General features: G+C 35.9%; 1 protein-coding gene across 1 annotated transcript in view; it reads left to right on the top strand.

Annotated features, from left to right (window-relative positions):
- LOC145664646 (monocarboxylate transporter 2-like) overlaps positions 1–23,081 on the top strand; it is a 204,534-nt gene extending 181,453 nt beyond the window's left edge. Inside the window, exon 6 of the mRNA XM_081731484.1 lies at positions 17,778–23,081. Coding sequence (XP_081587610.1) covers positions 17,778–18,475 — 698 coding nt within the window. The 3' untranslated portion in view covers positions 18,476–23,081. The remainder of the gene's footprint in view (positions 1–17,777) is intronic.
- The last annotated feature ends 525 nt before the right edge of the window (positions 23,082–23,606 follow it).

Consider the following 23,606-nt stretch of genomic DNA (forward strand, 5'->3'; position numbering starts at 1 on the left):
AAAGGATTTGTGCGTTCTCTTTTATATATAAGATTGTTATTATATGATTATTATTATTATTACATAACTCTGTAATGAATAATGTGATTTTAGTACAAGGAAAAATGAGACGAAAGGGAAGAAGAAATCGAAAAATTTTCACTCTTGCTTAGACAATAAAACACGGTAATTTCTATACAATTTCCATCCTTGATCCTCAGCGACGAGACCTGGCAATTCCACACGACAGCAAGAGACATCTGTCGGCAGTAACACAAAGCAGAATTGAGCAATAACTAAGCATCGTATTTTATATAAAGGCATGAATCCAGTTTAGCTGCGTCCACCATTCACTCACAAGCAATTCGCATAGACAGGTTTAAGTTGTACCGCGTCAATATCTGTCAGGGTTTGTGTGAATATAAAGCCTTGCCCCTTAACATATGATTGTGCATGCGAATAGGCTGCTTTTTGTGTTATTTTCATTTGATTGCGTACAACACATTTCTCGTACACGTGACGGAATGAACAATTATTGTTGGAAATACCTATGTTGGACAGGGTTGCTTACTAATTTTTTTCTTTACGTACAAGCTATAGTAAAATCCATTTATGCAGCAAGAATGTGGCCACATAATTTACATAATTTTCTTTTCGTAATAATAAGTTGTTAAGTTGCTCAAAATTATGCATTTAATTTTCTAAATTGTTTCAACGAGAAAAATGAGTGCTTACATGTTTAATTAAACCAGATTATATGTATATGTTACAACTATATAATAATAATAATAATAATAATAATAATAATAATAATAATAATAATAATAATAATAATGCAAAAATACAACACTTTATCATATACTTTAATATATCTATTCCTAAAACATCCAGGCGTCAAAAAATAAAAGTACACAGGGTGTTTCAAAGCAACACCGACGTTTGGGAGGGGATTCCTGATACCAAGATAAGACAAAAAGTATAGGACAACCTGGGTGCAGAAATTCATCGTTTCGGAGTTATAGGCTGCCGAAAACGCGAAAAAAAAATAAATAATTTCAAAGGTCCATAGCTCCAATACTATGGGACCTACCGTACTCGGTTCAAGACTTCACTTAGGAACTACTATCCATTTCATAAAGATAGGCCCCTGACTTCGAGGTGCTGCTGTGACGTCCAGTCAAAACTTATACCGCATTGTCGTACCTCGTTGGAATTGTTGGAATGTTGTCTTTTCAATACTTAAGACATACAAATTTTCTTTGTACTGTAAATGAGAAAAAAATAAAAATTAATAAAAAAAGTGCGTATTTTTTCGTATTTTTTTGGTATATCAATGTTTGTAGGACTATATCTCGGAAAGGAGTTAACATGAAATAATTTCCTGTGCAAGATATGTAGATGCATATATTACCTGCAAGTTCTGAAAATTTCATTACTCAACACGTAGTAATTTTCTTGTTATTCAGCAAAAAGTGAGACATCATTATCTCTGAATTGCGGCGGTGTATTAACAATCTGAAAAAACTTTTAGAAAGATCTTAAAGTAGCTTTTTCAACCAAACTGTTTTGACTTGTTTTAAAAGATAAACAATCACAAATATGACATTATGATTTTCTCTTTTTTGCGCCCTTCGCTATCGCAGTTTATACGGCGTGCTACGTTGCCACATATTCCTGACGCGCATACACTCTCAGCCGGACGGGTATTTAAATTTGTCACGCACACTGTCCGGCACTTTTTAGAGATATTTTTAAAATGTAATGTCTCCACAGATTTTAAACCAATTTCTTAGAAATTAACAGGATATTCAGTAAATATACCAAAGCGAACTCTTGTTTGGATTTGTATGTGAGGTCCTCGAAAATTTGTTGCTTTTTGTCAGTTCTTCACTTATTGCACGCAGTACAAAATACACTTGCACAGAAACAAAAACACGCACAAAGTTTATTATATGATACAACCTTAGTTGATATGTAATATTGAGTTTACACTTCACAGAAAATCTGTTTTCAGATCTAAGAGCTCCAAGCTACATTAGAATCTGCCTTTGAATAGGAATGACGCGTTTTTTTTTTTTTTTTTCAGCGCAACCTCAGGTTTACTTGAAACATAGTTACTATCTTGTTCACTCCCGGATACGCCACTGAGCACAGAATAATCGATGTCCTTACTATTAATTACTAACTCATAACCGTCTGAGTCGGAGTCATTCATCAGTTCTGCAATTTCATTATCGCTAAACATTTTGCCTCTTCTTTTTGTAATACCGCCACTCGTGAAGTAATATCCACTTTTTTTTTTAATCAAAAAGCACAAGATATACTCACGAAAATATAAATGCCCGTTCGTTCGTCTCATTGCAATGAACCCATATGATATGAATGCGTGTGTAAGTTTTTGACGCCTACGAACCGAAGGGAAGTGTTCAAGACTTAATCAGTGCGACGTGATTAGACGCAAATACAGCCCTCGTCACCTACTCATTGCATGAAAGAAAACAAAGGACCCATTCTGTGTTACTGTACATTCGGCAGGGGAATTGATCGCAGAACTTGGGTGAACACGTGATGGCCACTGAAGAGTGTATATACTGATAGACCTTGAGGTAGAAATAGAGCCATTGTTTATAAATATTAAGGAAGATAGCAGGAGCAGCGATGAGTAAACAAAGCCATGACGAAAGTGAATGAAGTAAATAGATTAAGAGATGAGTTTTTGGATGTGTTACTTCAACGTTTTATTTCGATTACATTGAGATGTGTACACTCATGTCCAAAATTATTGTCGCATATCTATAACTGTCTTCTTGTAAGAATATAATTTGATAATTTTGCAGGGTAATTTTAATACTGATATTATATGTAGAGTCGGGAAATGTATATTTGTGGTAAATTTCATAGGAAAAGAATACGAAAATTAGCATGAGTAAAACAAAATGTTGCTAAATGGATAAGAAAATTTTAGTTTCGTTTTATTGTTCTTATTTACTGCTCTTTTGACATTAAATTTTCCATATAGCCTACATGTCTTTGCCGATTATACACATACTAACATTATAAGAAATACCAGGCGAATTCGTTATCAAATTATATTCCTACAATAACATATTTATAGACATGCGACAATAATTTTAGACATGAGTGTACATGCATTAATATTTTTATGATGTGAAAGGTTATAATAAATAGTTTTTCCTATTACATTCTTATGAAGTAGGCTTCGCGCTACAAGCTTCCTGAACGCGACAACACTGCACGACAGCGTTGCCGCACTTCGATTTACTGTATGCTGTTTCTTCATATAAGCGCGGGGAATTTCAAGATTGGGCTGCAACATGGCTCACCGCTTAACGCAGAGAACATGTTGAAGTAAACATCTTTTTTTAAAAAAATAAATACTCTACCAACTAAACCCTTTTTTGTTAATAGTTCCAAATATTTGGAACACTAGACTTCCAAATTTTCGAACAGTGTTTTGTACGTTTCTCTACTTACCATGGTAAAGGAGATCAGAGCGTCGTACATTTGTTTTAATTACACAAAAAATATCAAGTGATGAAAATTGAACTTTTCACAACTTACAGTTAATGGATGCATCTACATATTGTACACAGGAAATTATTTCACGTGATCTATTTTCTGAGATATAGCTCTATAAACATTGATCTACCAAAAAAGTACGAAAAAATACGCACTTTTTCATTAATTTTTATTTTTTTTCTCACTACATAGTACAAAGAAAATTTTTATGTCTTAAGTATTGAAAAGACAACATTCCAGCAATTCCAACGAGGTACGACAATGAAATATAAGTTTTGACTGGACGTCACGGCAGCACCGCGAAGTCAGGGGCCTATCTTTATGAAATGGATAGTAGTATGTGCCCTATCCAAATATCCATGTTTCAGAGTTCTGCGGTACTTCCGCAACAATTTTTATAGAGGCAGTTGCTAAATGTTTAAATTTATATGCCTGTAGCCAAACTCTTGAGTACCGCAGGATTCTGTAACATGTATTTTTTGATAGGATACATACTAATTCCTAAGTGAAGTTTTGCACCGACTACGGTAGGTTTCATAGTATTGGAGCTATGGACCTTTAAAGTTTTTTTTTTTCGTGTTTTCGGCAGCCTCTAACTCCGAAAGGAAGCATTTGTGCACCAAGGTTGGTCTATACTTTTTGTTTTATCTTCGTGTCAGGAAGCAACTCCCAAAGGTTGTCGGTGTGGTTTTGAAACATCCTGTATGAGAGTACATAAGTATCTGACTGACGAAAAGCATCCCATTAATTAAACAGGTAGCACATCCAATTATTTTCCTTGCTTCATTACAGGGTTGTTACTATTTTTTTCTTTGTGTACAAGTTATACCAAAGTCCATTTAGTCTATGCAGCAAGAATGTGGCTACATAATTTACAAAATTTACCCATTTATGAAGTGTAATAATAATAATAATAATAATAATAATAATAATAATAATAATAATAATAATAATAATAATAATGTTTCCAATGTCCTATATTTCTTATTTTTCCTATATATTTACGTCTTCCTATAAACTCCTATATTTCCTACATTTTAACGAAACATTGTATATTTTTGTGGCATTGCTATTTCCACTTGTGAGAATAACATAAGGATATATGGTGTGGGTGGTTGGAGGGGCTTTTGTCTCCACAGTAGCAGGCACGTAGCCAAGGGGTGGGTTCGGGGGGTCCGGACCCCCCCCCCTTCGAGACCAGATATAAAAAAATAAGGTAGGATAAAAGAAAAAGAAACGAGATATAGGAAGAGTCAGCGTTAAAAATAAAAATAATTTTTCATCATCGCTTCTCTATAGTATTAAACATGTTATTTCAGAAACCGTTTTCAACTGCTCCTTTAACTTGTCATTTGGCACAGACAGTATTTGCCAGATATTAAAAACAAAAAGTTATGTAGATAAAAGTTCCGTTAATATTTGATTCAATAGAGAAAGGAGCGCAAGTATTGTAAAATATTTTACAAGACATTATTGGATACGTACATTTTAAAAAATAGTTGAGGTCATAATGAAAGGAAAATGGTTATACTTGGATGAACAGAAGAAGAAACCTCGATATTGTAAAATCTTTTAAAATCTTTTTAATATTCTTTTATTCGACATTTCTTCACAGTTTGTTACTAAAATACTTATTATTATGTCCTCATTTTATTGTCCTAACAAACCAATATATGTTGCTAGTAAAATAGTGATCAAGCCCCACAATATTTCATATCACACTGCCCTCCCCCCCCCCATTACGAAATCCTGACTAAACGAACCAGTATATATTACCAGTAAAATAGTTTAAAATAATCGAACTCTGGTGTGGATAACCCCAGTATTTCATGTCTCGGACCCCCCCCTATTACGAAATCCTGGCTACGTGCCTGACAGTAGGGTGGTTGAATGGAGACTCTTCTTTGTTTCGTCCTTTCCTGCTTATTGTCAAAAGATAATTACACCAAACAAAATACAGTTAGCGCAAAAAGTATTCGTACACCTACAAAATGGAACAAAAAATGAACTAGTTTCGTCATATTCATTTAAAAGTTCTATGGAGTAGTGAATTTAAAGACATATAAATAATTTATTTAAGTTTATCAATACTTTTTTGCTTGGACACGTATACTTACAAACACTGATTTTCTATTGCATATCCTTTTTTCACACTTTCATTATGGTCGTTGCTTAGTATTAGTAAGTTACGTACGAAAACACTAAGATAAACTCATATAAAATTTTGCAACGAGATAATTACCCATTTAGTTATATTTAAAAATGAAATGAAATTTTTGAGTTTTATGTCGCACGTTTATGCCGGCTAGGTTAAAGGAGACTGTGATGAGAAATGAATGAAATGGTGGAATGAAGAAAGTAGGAGGAAACGGGAGAATCGAAAGGAAATTCACGCATACGGTGTTTGTCTACCACAAAGTTCACTTGGCGGGGGCTAGGATCGAACCCTGGACCTCTAGGACTAGAAGTGAACGCTCTACCACTTTTTTTTTAAAAAAATTTAACTGACTCACCGAACGTGTCTCAGTAACTTACTTGAACTACTAATTGCTAACTTTGCTCGCTTAACATGCTTTTCTGGGAACCTAGAACGAGAGGGACATGAACACAGAAACATCAAGGACAGTTAAAATCACAAAGGCTCTCCCACCGGGAATCGAACCCGGGACGCCGTGCACCAAAGGCGCACGTGCTTGCCACTAGACCATTAGGGAGGGTTCCACTGAGCCACCGCGGCCCCTAGAGTACAATGTATGTTCATATACAATTGGTGTAATTTCCATGTGATTTTTTTTTATTTCTACCTATTGGATAATGGAAATTATCTTTTTTCACAGCTTCACGAATTCTCCTATATTTTTTCGACGTAATTTCCTATATATATTTTTTTCATTTTCATTTGAAAGCCTGTAATTATTATTATTATTATTATTATTATTATTATTATTATTATTATTATTATTATTATTATTATTATTATTATTATTATTATTATTTAACGAAAAAAGTCTGATGAGACATATACCAATTGATAGAAGTGATTAAACTGAACAAAATTATTTAAGAGTAAAATTCCAATGCGTAGTTTTCGAGAGAAGCGAATTCGCTTTTAAACGTAAAAATGGTTGCTACACGTGAACCTACTCCTATCAAGATGACACTGGTGTTGAAGTATAGATTAATCAACCGTTTGATTATGACACTGTCAGAATATTGTATGGTTCATAAGATGTAGCCGAAAATTTAGATTCCACTATAATATTGTCTAATGATACACATAGATCAATCCAGAGGCGTTTCGTGAGGAAAGTCACATATTAAGAAGGGGCCGCGGTGGCTCAGTGGTAGAGCGTTCACCTCTGGTGCTTGGGGTTCCGGGTCCTGCTCCCTCCAAGTGAACTTTGTGGTGGACAAACACTGTGTGCGTAGGTTTTCTCGGGGTTCTCCCGTTTCCTCCCAATTTCTTCATTCCACCATTTCATTCATTTCTCATAATCACCGTCTCCTTTAGCCTACCGGCATAACCGTGGGACATAAAACTCAAAGATTTCATTTCATTTTTCACATATTAAGAGAAAATCAAAGTTCTAATTGTTGTAGATACTATATGCAAGAATTAGAACGTTGGGTATCCCCCCCCACTTAGGTTGAAACGATAAAATATTCCTTGTAGTCATGTGACTTTCCCCCACGAGTCCCGTCTGAATCAATCGATAAATCACATCAAGCGGAATAAAATGATCTGTTTGAGACCAAAATCTGATGCGTAATTTTCGAGAAAAATTTTCATGGCGTTAAAAAATTATACCGTTCGTTAACTTAACTGATAGAGTTGATTACATCTATTTTTGGCTTCATTTCTTTTAACAGTGACATACATACTCCTCGCAGTGACACATATACTCGTAATTGTGACAAATATGCTCCTAATAGTGACACACATACACCTATCACTGACACGTATACTCTTAAATGTGACACATATGCTCTTAACTGTGACGCATATATTTTTAACTGTGACACACATGCTCCTAACAGTGACACATACAATAACTGTGACGTATATACTCCTAACAATGAAACATACACTTTTAACAGTGATACATACACTTTTAACAGTGACACATGTAGGCTACCCTTAACTGTGACATACATACTCCTAACAGTGAGAGATATTCCTAACTCGGAAAAATACTCTTAATAATGACGCATATATTCCTAACAATGACACACATATTCCTACCAGTGACAACATACTTTTAGCAGTGACTTATTCCTAACAGTGACACGCATACTCCTTACAGTGACACATATACTACTAGCAGAACGCACAGACATGTTAACAGAAGCCACACAAATATGGTGGAACCTCGTACGATGTACACTCATGTCCAAAATGATTGTCGCATATCTATAATTGCCTTCTTGTAAGAATATAATTTGATAATGATTTTGCAGGGTACTTTTAATACTGAAACTATGTGTATAATCGTGAAATGTATATTTGTGGTGAATTTCACAGGAAAAGAATTATAAATACGAATATTAGAATGAGTAAAACAAAATGTTGCTAATACATACAGGCACGTTCGAGAAAGCCCCTATACTGTTTTATATTTGCTTTCTCTTATATATACATTTATTCTTCGTACTGGCTATGTCCCTGTCGACTGGAAAACATCCAAGACTCTCATGTTTCTCAAACCAGGCAAACCTGCTCACACTGTCAGCTCTTATCGTCCCATTCAATTAACATCAACATTTTGCAAAATTCTGGAGCGTATCGTTGTCAAACGTCTTCACTTCTATCTGGCACTACACAACAGTCTTCCTCTTGAACAAGCTGGTTTTAGACCCTCTTTCAGCATCAACGACCAACTACTTCGCCTTACTAATTCCATCTACAACCATTTTAACACAGGACATCCATCTTGCTTGGTCCTATTTGACTTGGAAAAGGCATTCGATAAGGTCTGGCATCCAGCTCTTATTTATAAACTGAAGCAACTCAGATTGCCTATTGCCTATCTCCGCTTCATTTTTAATTTTCTCACTTGTCGCCTGGCCTACGTCTATGTTAATTTCAGTTACTCCTTTCCAATTTTTCTTCATTCTGGGGTTCCACAAGGATCGGCTTTGTCACCCTTACTGTACATTCTATATGTTGCCGACTTTCCTGCTGTTCCAGCTACAGTACAATTCTTTCAGTATGCAGACGACACTGCACTGCTCGCCACTGGTAAAACTATCCACCAACTTAATTTGGCCTTACAAGATGCTATCAATACCTTTGTCGACTGGTGCTCTCACTGGCGCTTGAAAATAAATCCGACGAAAACGCAAGCTATTGTATTCCTATCACCGAAATACCGTTCTCGTATTCACCGTAATCCTCGTCTCTTGAATCTTACTGTTCAAGATGTACCTCTCAAACCTTCTCGTGCTGTCAAATATCTTGGCCTTACTTTCGATCACCGCCTTACGTGGTCGGCCCATTTACAAGCTATCGCAAAAAAGGCATATAGTCGTCTCAATTTGCTGAAAAGTCTTACTGGAACAACCTGGGGACTCTCTGCGACTACTATCCTGAACACCTATAAAGTTTTTCTGCGACCCATACTTGTTTATGGTTTCACCGCCTGGTTATCTGCACCACCATCATACTATGAGAAACTACGAATCCTTGAACGACATGCCTTGCGCATCGCCTTTCGAATTAAGTTGCCCAGTCCAACTCGGGACCTCTATGATCGGCTTACGTTTCCACACATCCTCTATCATCTGGAAACACTTCGCACAAAATATATTACCCGCCGTCTGCAGTCCAACCATCCACTTTTACAGCAAACATTTGAAGAACACGCCCGTAATCTCTCCCCCTCTGCTGCTTTCATTCCTCCGCTTTCATTACTGCTTACTCTCTACCGCTACACTATTCCCCCTGACCACCCTGACAGTCGTTACTACGAACCATATTCTTCAGATGCTCATCTCCCTCATATCTGGCCATCATATGCACCGTAACACCTACCGTTTTAACAGGGCACCCTTGTCTTCATCAATGCCTAGCGTCGCCCCTAGGCGAGAAGATAACACGCATTTGTCATACTAACAAAACCTATGTGTTGTGATGTCAACTGCACTTCATTCTCATCTGCTCTCATCCATCTGCTTTGATGCTCTTTCACATCTAAACCTTAAACCAACCTCATGATTATGGTTCTTAAAACCATAATGACCTGAATTGCTTGATAATAAAAATGCTTCTTTAACCACCCATAGCCCATCTATTGTTTCCATATATTACAATAGTACATCTACCTCTCTTCCCCTACAGAGGGCGTAACCCTCTTCGGGTAGTTGCTAGCAATTGCTAGCAGGCAAAAAAAAAAAAAAAAATGTTGCTAAATGGACAAAAAAGTTTTATTTTCGTTTTATTGTTCTTATTTATTGCTCTTCTGACATGAAATTTGCCACATACATGTCTGCCGATTATACACATACTAACATTATAAGAAATACCGGGCGAATTCGTTATCAAAATATATTCCTACAACTACCGGTACCGGTATATATTTATAGTAGGGATGGCCGGATCCGGATCTGGTCGGATCCGAAGATCCGGATCTGATTGGGTCCGGATCTCGGATTTCGGATCTGGATCCGGATCTCGGATTTCGAATCTGGATCTGGATCCGGATCTCGGATCTGGATGTGGATCCGGATCTCGGATCTGGGCCCGGATCTCGGATCTGGATTCGGATCTCAGATCTGGGTTCGAAATTCGGATTTGCATCCGAAATCCGTATCTCAAATCTTGATTCTTATCCAAACCCACATCCCACCCAAATTGTGATAAACTTGAATATCAAAAAATTCGCCGAAAGTAATTTCACGAAGTCCTGACAGTGAAGAAGAAAACAGAAAATTAAGACGGATATTGACAAGTCTATTTGTCTCCTTCATTCTACACTAAAGATCAAATGCTTGCCTTACTAAAAAATAATCTGAATTGACCCCGATGAGAGTTCGAATGTCGAATCTAGGTCCACCCGGTTGCAGGACCGAGATGAAATACACACATATTTATATTTGAAACTGGAATACAAAACTCGAATATTTAAAATTCCTGAATACACCTATTTCATTGACAGTTAAGAAAACAAACAGTTAAGACAAGTATTGACTAGTTTTTATGTATATTTATCTTGCTCAGTCTGCTCAAAATATCAAATGTATACCTTACAATTAGATTTAATAATTATTTAGTAAATCACAATATGAGCACCGAGAATAAACTATGAATTTTGGTGCCCCTTATCTAGATTTGAAATTTCGGATTCATACATAGAATCAGACTGAAAGATAAATACTGTATTTGAGATCTGGACACCGAAACAAGTGCTAGTACCAAGATCGTAGCCGTTTTACCTAGGTAATGCGAGCGGAAGGCACTTGCACTAATTCCGCATGTACCGGTACTTTGGGGAACACAAGAAACTAAAAACAGATAAATATTCTTTTTCAGGGGCAAGTGCCTTCCGCTTTAACATGACTTTTCATGAGTGTTGTGTTCAAATACGAAAACTGTAATGGCGACTTGTTTGAAATAAATGCCTTTGCTTTTTTAGCAATAAAGTTAGGTACTTTCACATTGAATAAAAATTAGCAAAGCACATTTCACTGATTAGAGTGCTGGTTCTTATTTAAGCTTTCACACTGAACCGAAGATTTCCTCATGTGGTTATCGGATTGTCACAATTCACCTTCCTGAAAGACGCGGTTTATCAGGAGGTCGGCCAAGATTCTTTTGGACTTAGCCTGTAGACTGCTTCTGGTCTCAATTATTCCCATATAACAAGACTAACCATATATAAAGTTGGTTCGAAATGATTTAAAATATCACTAATTGACCTTAAGGGGATAATCGCGATTTAAATATTCGTAAATCAGAAGAGATGTAAAAGTTAAGCGTTAAAATAAATACGAGAATTCCTAATTGCTTTTGGAGATTTTGGTATTTCGTACTCTTGCCTTCCTCTATTCTATACTCCTGACAATAATACACACACTCTTAACAGTGGCATACATACTCCTAACAGTGACAGATATTCCTAAATCTGACACATACTCTTAACAGTGACACGTACACTTTTAATTGTGACACGTACACTTTTAATTGTGACACGTACACTTTTAATTGTGACACATACACTTCTAACAGTGACACACATACTACTAGCCGTGACAAATACTGTATAGTTCTAAAAGTGACACGTGTACTCGTAACAGTGACACACACAATCTTTTATCCGTGACAGACATTGCCTATAATGAACGTTTGAAATTACGTGTACTCTCCTGTGTTTGTACTGTACGTTGTTATTGGTTCCACGTTGACTGTCATATACTGTAAATCTCAACTAAACCATTGCTTCGTGTTGAAATCCCGTAGAGATAATTAGGGTAAAAAGTGGATAAATATTAAGGGTATGGAGTACCTACGCCATTTTAATTTTTTTGCCTATTGATTTATAAGGAAAATTATTATTTTCTTTTCTTTCAAAGGATCTGTAATTTTATTATTTTTTCCTTAAATCTATTTAGATGTCTCTTCCTTTGTGGAAGTTCAGTTTTGTGACGTATATTTTTTAATCCTATTTATAATAGAAAAAAACATGTGTGCATAATGCTAATTCCTAATATCAAGCAATGTAAACAGTAGTGCGCCTTTTGGACACGAGATGGCGTTAATGTCACAAATCTCAGAATATAAGAGTCGCAGCATGTCGGACATAACGTCATTTGATAGTTTAAGCTAAAGTAGATGTGCAAAAAGTGATGGAATTCTTTGGGGGTAAGACGTAGGGTATTCCGCTGTGAACATTTCTTGACTTTCTGCAAAACTGTTCTGCTTCTTGCAGTTTTATTTCGACTAAGGTGCAAATGCATAAAGAAATATGTGGTGTTTGTGGGAAGGACACGTTATCAAAACCAACAGCCAAAAGATGGCGCAGTCGCTTTCGTTCGATTCCCAAGATGCTCTTCGCAGTGGGCGACCAATCACGTCAAATGTGGATGATGTTCTGGAAAAAGTTTAATAACACCGATGTATAAGCGCAATGACCTAAACATCCTTTACGCAGGGGCGTCATTTAGGGGGAGGCAGGAGGAGGCAATTGCCTTCCCCCAACAGTTTGGGGAATGCATATACTTTAATCGATTGTCTACTGATATACTAGTACAAAGCATGAAAGTCTTATGTCAATGGTACTCTCCCCCCCCCCCCTCAAGTGAAGTCTGAAATGACGCCCCTGCCTTCACCAAACATCGTCCAACCATTTGGAGAAAGCTGGCTAGCTAGAAAAAGAAGGGTCCCACATGATTTGACTCAGAAACTTTTATTCGATCTAATTTCTATCTACGAATCTCTACTGAAGCGTAACGAACTTGACCCATTTCTGAACCACTTGATCACGAATGGTGAAAAGTGGATAGCCTACTACAATAAAATGAAAGGATTATCGTTGAAGCGAGAAAAAGCTCACATTGACACCAGGGAAGGTTATACACTGCGTTTGGTAGCATTGGGAATTCATCGCGCACAACAAGGTGCGGCCGCCACGCAGATCGACAGGTTTGAGCCTGTACTACCGACAATTAAATCTAGTGTCTACCTAGCAATTCCAAAAGAACGGTCAAAACTGGTCAACTGAAAGGGTGTTCCATAAAGAAACGCAGCTTTTGAAATACTTCGTCATTTCTATTGTAGTAAGTTGGCAGCACTGAACGTTACAGGATTTTAGTTAACTGCAAAGTACATTTTTGACAATAACAAAGGGCTTTTTAGTTAATCTTGACGAAGAAACAAGTGCAATCAAACCAATAATTTTCCTGTTCATGTCAAGGAAAATAGAATATGTACCTGACATCAACGTATTTATTAATTTCAACTTATTTACTTTGTAACAATATATTTATTTAGTGCAAGCAGATACGGGTTTATGCCCGAACCACTTTGGTTGCGACTTGTGCCGTGATGTAAGTTATTTAGTGCAAACAATTTAATACATTTATTCTACTTTGAAACAATAGTCGAGTTGGCCAAAGTGCTGCGACTTTAATCTTAAAACCAGAACATTTTTATTGTGAATAAATTATGAATGACTATCCTCTATTCTCTGGCCATGTTTGAACTATTTTGTTTCATTCATCGTTAATCAGTAGGACTACCTCAGGCACGTAGCCAAGGGGGGAGGGTCCGGACCCCCCCTTCGAGACCAGAAATGAAAAATTAAGGAAGGATGAAACAAAATAAAATGAGAAAAAGAAGGATCAGCGTTAAAAATAAAAACAAAAAAACTACAGGAAGCTTTTGGTTACTCTTTCATATTAGGATATTTGTATTACTTGCAATGTGGTGGTGATGTGAGCGAGATATCCTGGCAGAGTCAGGGAATTTGAAATTTCTATAAAACTTACGGAATTCTCAGTATTTCTGCTACTAGTCTGGGAGATTTCAAGCTTCCGAAAGCATAGTACCGTTGTGTAACAGCGTGGACATTTTTTATAATAATATTTTGTTATCGCTTCTCTGCAGTATCAAATATGTTATTCCAAAAACAATTTTCTACTGCTCCTTTATCCTGTCATTTGGAACAGACAGTAGTTGACGGAATAATAAAAACAAACATTTATGAGGAAAGAAAGTTCTATTAACACTTGATTCAACAGAGAAAGGAATGCAGACATTGAAAAATATTTTACAAGACATTATTGAGTATGTACTTTTTATAGTACTGAATATGTAATTTTTATACAGGGTGTTTCAAAACAACATTGACAATGTTTGGGAGGTGAATCCTGACACTAGGATAAGACAAAAAGTATAGACCTATCTGGGTGCACAAATGCTTCCTTTCGGACTTATAGGCTGCGAAAACATGAAAGAATTAACTTTAAAGATCCATAGCCTCACAATTATAGGACCTATCGTAGTCGGGTGAAAACTTCACTTAGGAACTATTATGTGCCCTATCCAAAAATGCATGTTTCAGAATCCTGAGGTACTTCCACAACAAGTTTTATAGAGGGGGTCTGGTTACGGGCATATAATTTGAAGTACTCACCAACTACCTCTATAAAAATTGTTGCAGAGGTACCGTAGGATTCTGAAACAGAAATTTGCATAGGGCACATAGGTCTCATACTTTTGGAGCTATAGGCCTTAAAAGTTCAGTTTTTTATGTCTTCGGGAACCTATAACTTCGAAAGGAAGCCTTTGTGCACCCTTTGTCTCATCTTGATATCAGGAATCACCTCCCAAACGTTGTCGGTATTGTTTTGAAACACCCTGTAATAGTTGAGGTCATAATAAAAGGAAAGTTCTTATATTTGGATGAAGAGAAGAAGGACGTAAATATTGTAAAATATTTTTAAATGCGTTTTTTTTTTAATTATTTTACTCGAGATTTCTTCATAGTTTATTAAAATACTTAGTAACATATTCCCTATTTATTCTTCTAACAAACCAATATATGTTGCCAGTGAAGTAATTAGATTGATCGAGCTCCTGGACCTTCAGTATTTCATGTTACCCTCCCCCCCTCATTACGAAATCCAGGCTAAACGAACCAATATATGTTTCAATAAAATAGTTTAGAATGATCGAGCCTCTGGTTTGATGACCACAGTATTTCATACCTCGGACCCCCCCCCCTTCACGAAATCCTGGCTACGTGCCTGACTACCTATTCGAGTTATTTCGTCCATACGTTTATATTTAATCAACTAACTTTGTTGAATAGCATTATGTTTATATACAATAATGAAATGATGTTTATACAATAAGAAGTGCACTGGAAAGGTTTTATTAGTTCATTTTATTTATTTATAAAAATATGTATTTATTGTTTAGAAATAATCTGTTTTTATTTCAGCAACCATACATGACGATGCTGAAACTTATCATTTAAGGTTGACACAATTTTCATGACCCCATTCTATACAAAAAGTGCTTTGATCCATCTTCGCAGGAATATTCTTCCTGAAAGTGAAGCACTGTGTTAATTTCTGTAAGGTTGAACTTCATTTGCCTTGGAGATCTCTTTATGTTATTGCTAACTTGCATTTTACTTCAGTTTCTTGAGGTTTTTGTTATTATTGATTTTTTTTTTTTACTATGAATCACAGCTTATTAGATTACTATGCGAAGATCTAACTAAAGTATCGGTAAATAAAGGAATTCGAAAACCTATCTCACATAGAAGGAAAGTCACTAGCCTTATCAGTAAAATTTTAAAGTACAGAGTGGCCACAAAGTCACGTTACCCTTGAAAATAAGTAACATAAATCACTAAACGTACGTAGATAACTACACGGAAAGCACTGAACGACGTGAACAACAATGCTTTCAAGAAGTTTTATTGAGATATGAAACATTAAGTGTCCAAAGGAACAGTCTGTCGACCGTCATTCTCTTGACAAAGGATAATACGCCGCCAGGTTCTGTGCGGTATTTTGCGAAGCATTGCAGGTGTAACTTGAGTGAAAGTTTGTTTCACAGCTTCTGTCAATTAGACACTGGTACTGTAACGGTTGTGCAACGATGTCCTTTATGAACCCCAATAGCTCATTATCACAGGTAGTGAAGTCTGGGCTTCGTGGTGGTCAGACAAGTGGTGCGGGCCCAGGAAAGACTTCCATAAGATATTCGCGTACGGTGAGGGCATAATGGGCAAGTGCCCATCATGCTGTAACCAACATGTCTCTTTGATTACATTAGCATTTATTAAAGAGTAACGGGACTTTGTGGCCACCCTGTATAATTCCCAAAAATGACTTAGTTTAATAATGTATTTGCTTAGTAAATATAATGTTTTTGTGGTACAAGTTTGAAGAAGCCAATAAAACTTCTAAAAATGAACAGTTGAGTGGAAAATCAGTATCCATCACTCCACTCCACTCCATCAAACCATTTTTTTTTTTTTTTTTAAAGTTTGAAAAGAAATTTGATTTTTACTCAACCTACACATTTAAGACAAAAGAGTTTTTCCTTTAAAAATGCTGGAATTTCTAACATTATCAAGCTCGACCGTTTCAAGTGAAAATAATAGTGAGCTGTCAGATTATCACAAAAGTGCAATTTTAAGTCAATTTTCAATCTTTTTGGGTTTTCCACTCAGTCGTTTAATTATAAGTGCTGATCATTATAAGTGCCTGACATATTAAAAATAATACAAAATTGACAATTTTTCTTTTGCTAGTTTTTCACAAATGAAACAAAATAATTAAAATGCAACTTACCCAGGGCCGTGCCGTGGGAAGGGCGAGCGGGGCAACGGCCCCGGGCGCCGAAATAAGGGGGCGAAAATTCGGGAGAAAAAAGGAAAAAGATAGGAAAAATTGCTTGGAATATATATATGGGGGCGCCGCTGTATACTCTCGCCCCGGGCGCTGATTTTCCACGGCATGGCCCTGAACTTAGCACAATCAAAAATAATTTTATTCTACAACAGAAAATATGAACCTGAAGAATTTTCAGTGTCACTATTCATAGAAATTACAGTGTTGCCAGAATAACATTTCCCTCAAAATCTAAATTAAGGCAGCCACTAGAGAAACGAACTTGACTGCATTGGATTACGTATCATGTGGTCTTGGTATCCTTGTCTTAGGATAGTCGTATTTAGTTTTTATAAATAAAATAGTTTTAACATACAGTTATTAAAATTACATAATAATGTTATTTAAAAAGTAGTTCACAGGCATGGCGTAACTAAAAGCTTGGGGGCCCTCCCGCAGTCAACGTGGACTGGGACTCCTTCTCTACGTCCCATTTTATGATTTAGGGGGCCCCTGATAGCTTAGGGCCCTCGCGCAATGCGAGCTCTTCGGGGCCCTTATTTACGCCCCTGTTCATAGGATACCAAAACTACATGATACGCAATCAAATGCAATTGAGTTCGTTCCTCTATTCGCTGCCCTAACTTAAATTTTGAAGGAAATGTTGTTCTGGCAACACTGAAAATTCGTCAGGTTCATATTTTTTGTTGTAGAATAATATTATATATGATTATGGTAAGTTGCATTTTATTATCTTCTCTCGCTTATGAGAAACAAACAAAAGAAAAATTGTAAATTTTTTGTTTATTTTTAGTATGGCAGTGTTTTCAAGATGTTTCTCTTAATACCTTGTAACATGCTATTGCAGCAATTCTATTCTAACGTCTTATTATTTTATTTTATTTTTCTTCTAGGTTACATAAACATAGAGTGTGGTGGAAAGGCTGGTTACTACTTCAGTTCAACATGTGTCCTCGTTGGTAGCATTACCCTGTTCCTAATTGACGTTCATCGAAGAAACGTAGCGCGACACAAACACACGCAGAGCAACGGTGTTCAGCATACTTGTGTGTCTGAAACGTGTCCGGACAGCAAACGCCGATTATCGTTCCAAGAGGACGAGCCAGCGATTGGTGCAACACTCTTAACGCAGCGCTCTTTTACGTTCAACAACATGGCGGAACTCAAAAAGCCAGAGCTAACCTGTATCTCTGAAGAAGGAATCGCCGATATGGACCTCCCTGATAACTTATTGGAGGACCTTGAATATATTGGTGACTGTATCACTTCTTGTAACAAAGTGGAAAATTATCTAATGCTTAGTGAATTTGAGAACAATCTTATCGCTGAAATTCCGATTATAACCGATAGACGAGGACAGCGTTGGTCTCTTGCGCGACAGAATAGTTCCACATCAGCGGCTCAGATGCAAGGAGCAGGAGCCGCAGGTGAGTCAACAGGTCATTCTGATCAACCGAACGTTCCAATGCAACCTGAAAGAAGGCGTTCCACCACTGGGACGCGAGAACTTCCTTTGTTCCGTTCCAGTAACTGGCGATTAATGTCAGGACCTAAAAGAGTTATAACAGTGATAGATGAAGCATCTGTTTGATAGTAGCCGTTATTTTTTATTTTATACTTTGTTGGTGCTGTATATTTTAATAGCTTTACGTCAAAGTGGTGTCTGTACTGTCTGTGAACTACAAGAAAATAAGTTGTAGCATGAGCGATGAACCAGCCGGACTGAAATGGAAACTAATAATAATATATATATATATATATATATTTTTTTTTTAGGTATAACCTGCTAATCATAATACCATTATGCAACACTTCATTCATGCGACATTAATTGAAACATTTTAATTGTATCTTAAATAGACAAGATATTACACAAACACATAAAAGAAAGGCCAGAATAGCTGACTACAGTGGCGTATTTACGATTTCGTTGCGGGGGAAAGCTTTGCTAACTTTAGTCCTAGAAATGTGAAATTCTGCAAGATATTTAATTTATTTTAATATAGTAAATAAGATTTCGGGAGGGTTTAAGCCCGGAAGCCTCTTCCTTAAATACGCCACTGGCTGACTATATTTTTAAGAGCCTGATTTACAAAAAGTAAGACAAAATGTACAATTTTTATTTTGTTTGTTTTTCATAAGTGAAAGGAGACAATAAAATGCAACTTACCACAATCAATAGACAATATTATTCCGTAACAGAAAATATGAACCTGAAGAATTTCAGTTTTACCAGAATAATATTTCCCCCAAAATCTAAGTTAAGGCAACGACTAGAGGAACGAACTTAACTGCATTTGATTACGTATCATGTTGTCTTGTAATCCTGTGAAGTATTTTTTTAAGTAATAGTTGTATTTAGTTTGTAATAAACAAAATAATTTTAATATACAGTTATTAAAATTAATAATGTAATTTGAAAAGTAGTTCACAGGATTCCAAAACAACATGACATGTAATCAAATGCAGTTGAGTTCTTTTCTCTAATCGCTGCCTTATCTTAGATTTTGGGGGAAATGTTATTCTGGTAACACTGTAATTTCTATGGATGGCAATACTGAAAATTCTTCAGGTTCATATTTTCTGTTGTGGAATAACATTATCTATGATTGTGGTAAGGTGCATTTCATTATCTCCTTTCACTTGGAAAACAAACAAAAGAAAAATGGTAAATTTTGTATTATTTTTAGTATGTTAGGCTTTTAAAAACTAAATACAAATATTTAAGAACACGCTGTCTTTTATAACCGTCGATTAAATTCGCGTAATTGTGCTTCACATGCAACATGTGCTCACGACATTCCCTGATTGTCTGGAATAATACTCTTTAATATACATCAAATAAAGTTATTTTTTTTTTCATAAAATCCGGCACACGTCTAATTTCCTCCTGTATTTTGTAATTTTAATCTAGATTATTTTGCAGCACATTTGCTACACTAGTATTCAGTATTAGAACAAGTGTATTATCCATCGGCAAGGCTTCTAACTATGTAAATAAACAAATGAAATAGTGAGCGTACAGGTTTATTACATGTCTGTAACACCTGTGCAGATTAATTTTGCCAAGTGACGTTAGTATATGACCAGAAAACAGATTTACCACTGTTTCCAGTGATACTGCAGTACATAAGATTATTGAGTGTGCATCAGTTTCGCAAAGGAAACGAAAAGATAGAATAAACCTAACCTAACATCCCTTCTACTGTGAAGGCGACATTAGTGCAAGAGGAATATAATTAAAATATATCGTGCACACACTTTGTAAGTAGGTCTTGCGCTGAACATGTAAATGATTTAACGTAGACCCACACTTTACACACATCTAGTCGACTACTAACGTGATATTTTTGTTACAAAAGAAGAGCTTTAGACATCAAATAGCATTTTTGTTTGTAATTTGTATATGAAACGCAAGGCAAAATTCGGAACTTCCGAACAAATATGCTTCTTTGTCGGTACTACCTTTGCATACTGTAAAGTTCTGCTTGTGCAGGTGTTGGTAGAGCATAGGTAGAGCAAATTTCAGTCCGGAATCGTTTTCTCACTACCGGTTTTTATTATAAAATCTATATATATAAAAGAGAACGTACAAAATTTTGTCCGCTCATCACGCTAATACGGCTGAACCAATTTCTTTCATTTTTGGGGGGTTATTAGGATTTGGACCCTAGATGGTTTTTATCATATCACTTTAATTTTTAATTACCAGTGTCTTGAGATAATTGACCATTCAAGTGTCCATAACGTACAAATCCTTTGTTATTAGTTCATCATAGGTAAAAATAAACGTATTTATATGCAACCCGCATGACCGTGTCACTCGGCGGGTTAACATAAATGACAGGCGATATACAGCGGAAAATAGCTTGAATCTTCTGTTTAAAATTTTTTAATTGATTTGCTTATTTTTACAGACACTTTTACAATATGCCAGCACCGGGATGACCGCAGCGAAGCGGGGCGGGTTAACATAAATGACAGGCGATATAATGTTAAGATTTACTGCAAAATGACAGGCGATATACAGCGGAAAATAGCTTGAATCTTCTGTTTAAAATTTTTTAATTGATTTGCTTATTTTTACAGACACTTTTACAATATGCCAGCACCGGGATGACCGCAGCGAAGCGGGGCGGGTTAACATAAATGACAGGCGATATAATGTTAAGATTTACTGCAATCTTCTATGGTTTTTATCATATCACTTGAAAGCGAAAAAGTAAAAATTATCTAAGTAACAAAGTTTATTGCGTTCCGGGGTGACCGCAGCGAAGCGGGGTGAACGCTGCTGGTCCACTATAAACTGTATTTTACAGAAATACTACGATAATGTAAATTCTCTAATATAAGGTAGAGAGTGGCGACCCAAGGCCCGAGCCGCCTAGAGCAGGATTTCCACAGAGCTCCGAAGCAAGCTAGGTGGAGTGGATTTTAAGATCTCTAATGCTACGTGCAAAAATCGAGGGGGTTAAGAGTCACAGAGCTCCGAGCAAGCTAAGTGACTGAAATAAGGATACCTAACAGAGCTCCGAACAAGCTAAGAGTTCAGATGGGAATCCTATAATTCCGAAGCAAACTAGAGGCTTTGGGATAGATCCAGAGCAAACTAAAGGAGGGATTACCAATCGCAGACTGATTTCTTTCCTTGGAATCATCTCGGTTATGTAGGTGCTCCAGGTGAGGCGGTGGCGCTCTTTTCCCCTTGTCATGTGACCATTGGTGTCTCTGTCGTCTGCAGCCATAGTAATCCATAGTAAGACGCACATGGTTGATGTTTGTAAATAGAAACATATTAGATATTTGTAAACATAACCATGCAGGTTATTACAATACTTACACTACAATTTTGACAAGAATACTAATAATTCATCCACACTACGGGCATCTCTTCCTGTTACCTTGTCGCAGAGTTCATAAATTATTTTTGGAATACACAGGATATTTAATTAGAAGAGAAAGTTTGGGTGTATTAAATCACGGGATGCAGGCAAAATTTCTGATAATCGCATTCTAATTTACAATTGTAGTCGTATTGTTTAAATATTGCGGCCAAATTTGAATAACTTTCAAAAAATAGGTACACAAATAAACAAAAGGACAGAACCATCTTACCAAGTACTTAGTTCTGAAGATAAGAAAGAACTACTTAGTTTGTTCAATGTCACTTTGCTCCCGAAAGTTAAACCATGAAAACAGTGCTCTTCGTATTGCAATCTTGCGAAGTTTAACATTGTGCTTGGTAATAATAATAACAATAATAAAACTAGTACCTTTGCACTAAATGCAATTAGTAACAAAAGCATAACTTCAATTCTTTTCGATTTGTTTCCTTATTCAGAAAGCTACTAATACAATAATAACTATCATGCCTAAGAAGCATTTCATACTTGCTACACTATTATATTATTTTGCACTTTTTGCCTTCCAGAATACATATGTGGCATAATAATCCACGACACCACATATAGCAGTCACAAGATAGAAACATGACAAGTTAAAAGACAAATTAATTTGTACAATTTTATCCCTGTGAAGTATTTCGCATAAAATTGTAATCCGGGCAGTCTGAAACTGAGGGTTCGCCCGTAGTAATTTATGCGTTAGCGATAATTCGTATTATTTTTTGAGTGTGTCTATTAAGTACATTTTAATATTTATTGGTGTTATTATTCATTCCTTATATGCCCAAAGAACAAAGAATTTTTAGAGAAGTTAACAATCTCGAAAGAAATATAGTGCTGTACCCTCTATAATAGAATACTTTGAAACTTAAATAGTACAAATTGTGCACAATAATAGTAGAAAATGAATTATATATATGTATTTGGTCCTCTATAACCTCTAGTTTTTCATTGATAGTCTGTGATGGAATCCGGCTGGTTATTTGTTCACGCTAGAACATCCTTACAAAGAATCTAGATAACAGACAGAAACCCTTACAAAGAATCTAGAAATACTAGCAATGAGTGATCGTAATGTTTCTGTTTTCCCTCTAAAGAATTTAAATAAAAACAAATTGTTATCCATCCACAACCAAAGATTGTCTGTCACTAGTTTAGGGCAGTGAAAAGAACAGTGAGTCCAAAGATAATAATGATTGTAATAATAATAATTATAATAATAATAATTAATTAATTTAAAAAGAACAAGTGTACTGGTACAATGTTAAAAGTACTTGATTATTGTCATATAAGTAATGCAGACACAATTGTAACTTTATGTTTTATCAGTGTTGGGAAGTCAAGTAACGTGTTACACAATACTTAATGGCAATCTGTAATTAAAAGTTGTAGTCATATACAAGGGTATAACAAGGTAGTGAAAATGGAAGCTACTATATGATATATGTTATTTTGATCATTTGATTCAATAGAAAACAAGTTTTTTGAAGTAAATAATACTCTCTCAGTTGTATTACAGAACATGCAATTGACGGAATAATTATTTTTGGAATGATGTAGTTTCTTGATCATTTTTACTATGTTCTTCTTTGTAAACAATTGATTATGTGATAGGAGACATATTTTATTTATAAATATGGATACCCCTTCCTGCCTCTGCAATGCTGCCAAAGTGAAGTAAAATTTGATACATAAATATTACATTTGTGGACAGTGCTCCATCTTCAGTCTCTTGAAATTAAGTTTACTCTATGTGAAATCTCTTGAGTATTTTTCATGGAGACAAACCAATAGATTCTCATCAGTTTATTATGTTCT

Source organism: Thermobia domestica, chromosome 1 (genome assembly GCF_964235325.1).
Source record: "Thermobia domestica chromosome 1, izTheDome1.hap1.1, whole genome shotgun sequence".
Taxonomy (NCBI): domain Eukaryota; kingdom Metazoa; phylum Arthropoda; class Insecta; order Zygentoma; family Lepismatidae; genus Thermobia; species Thermobia domestica.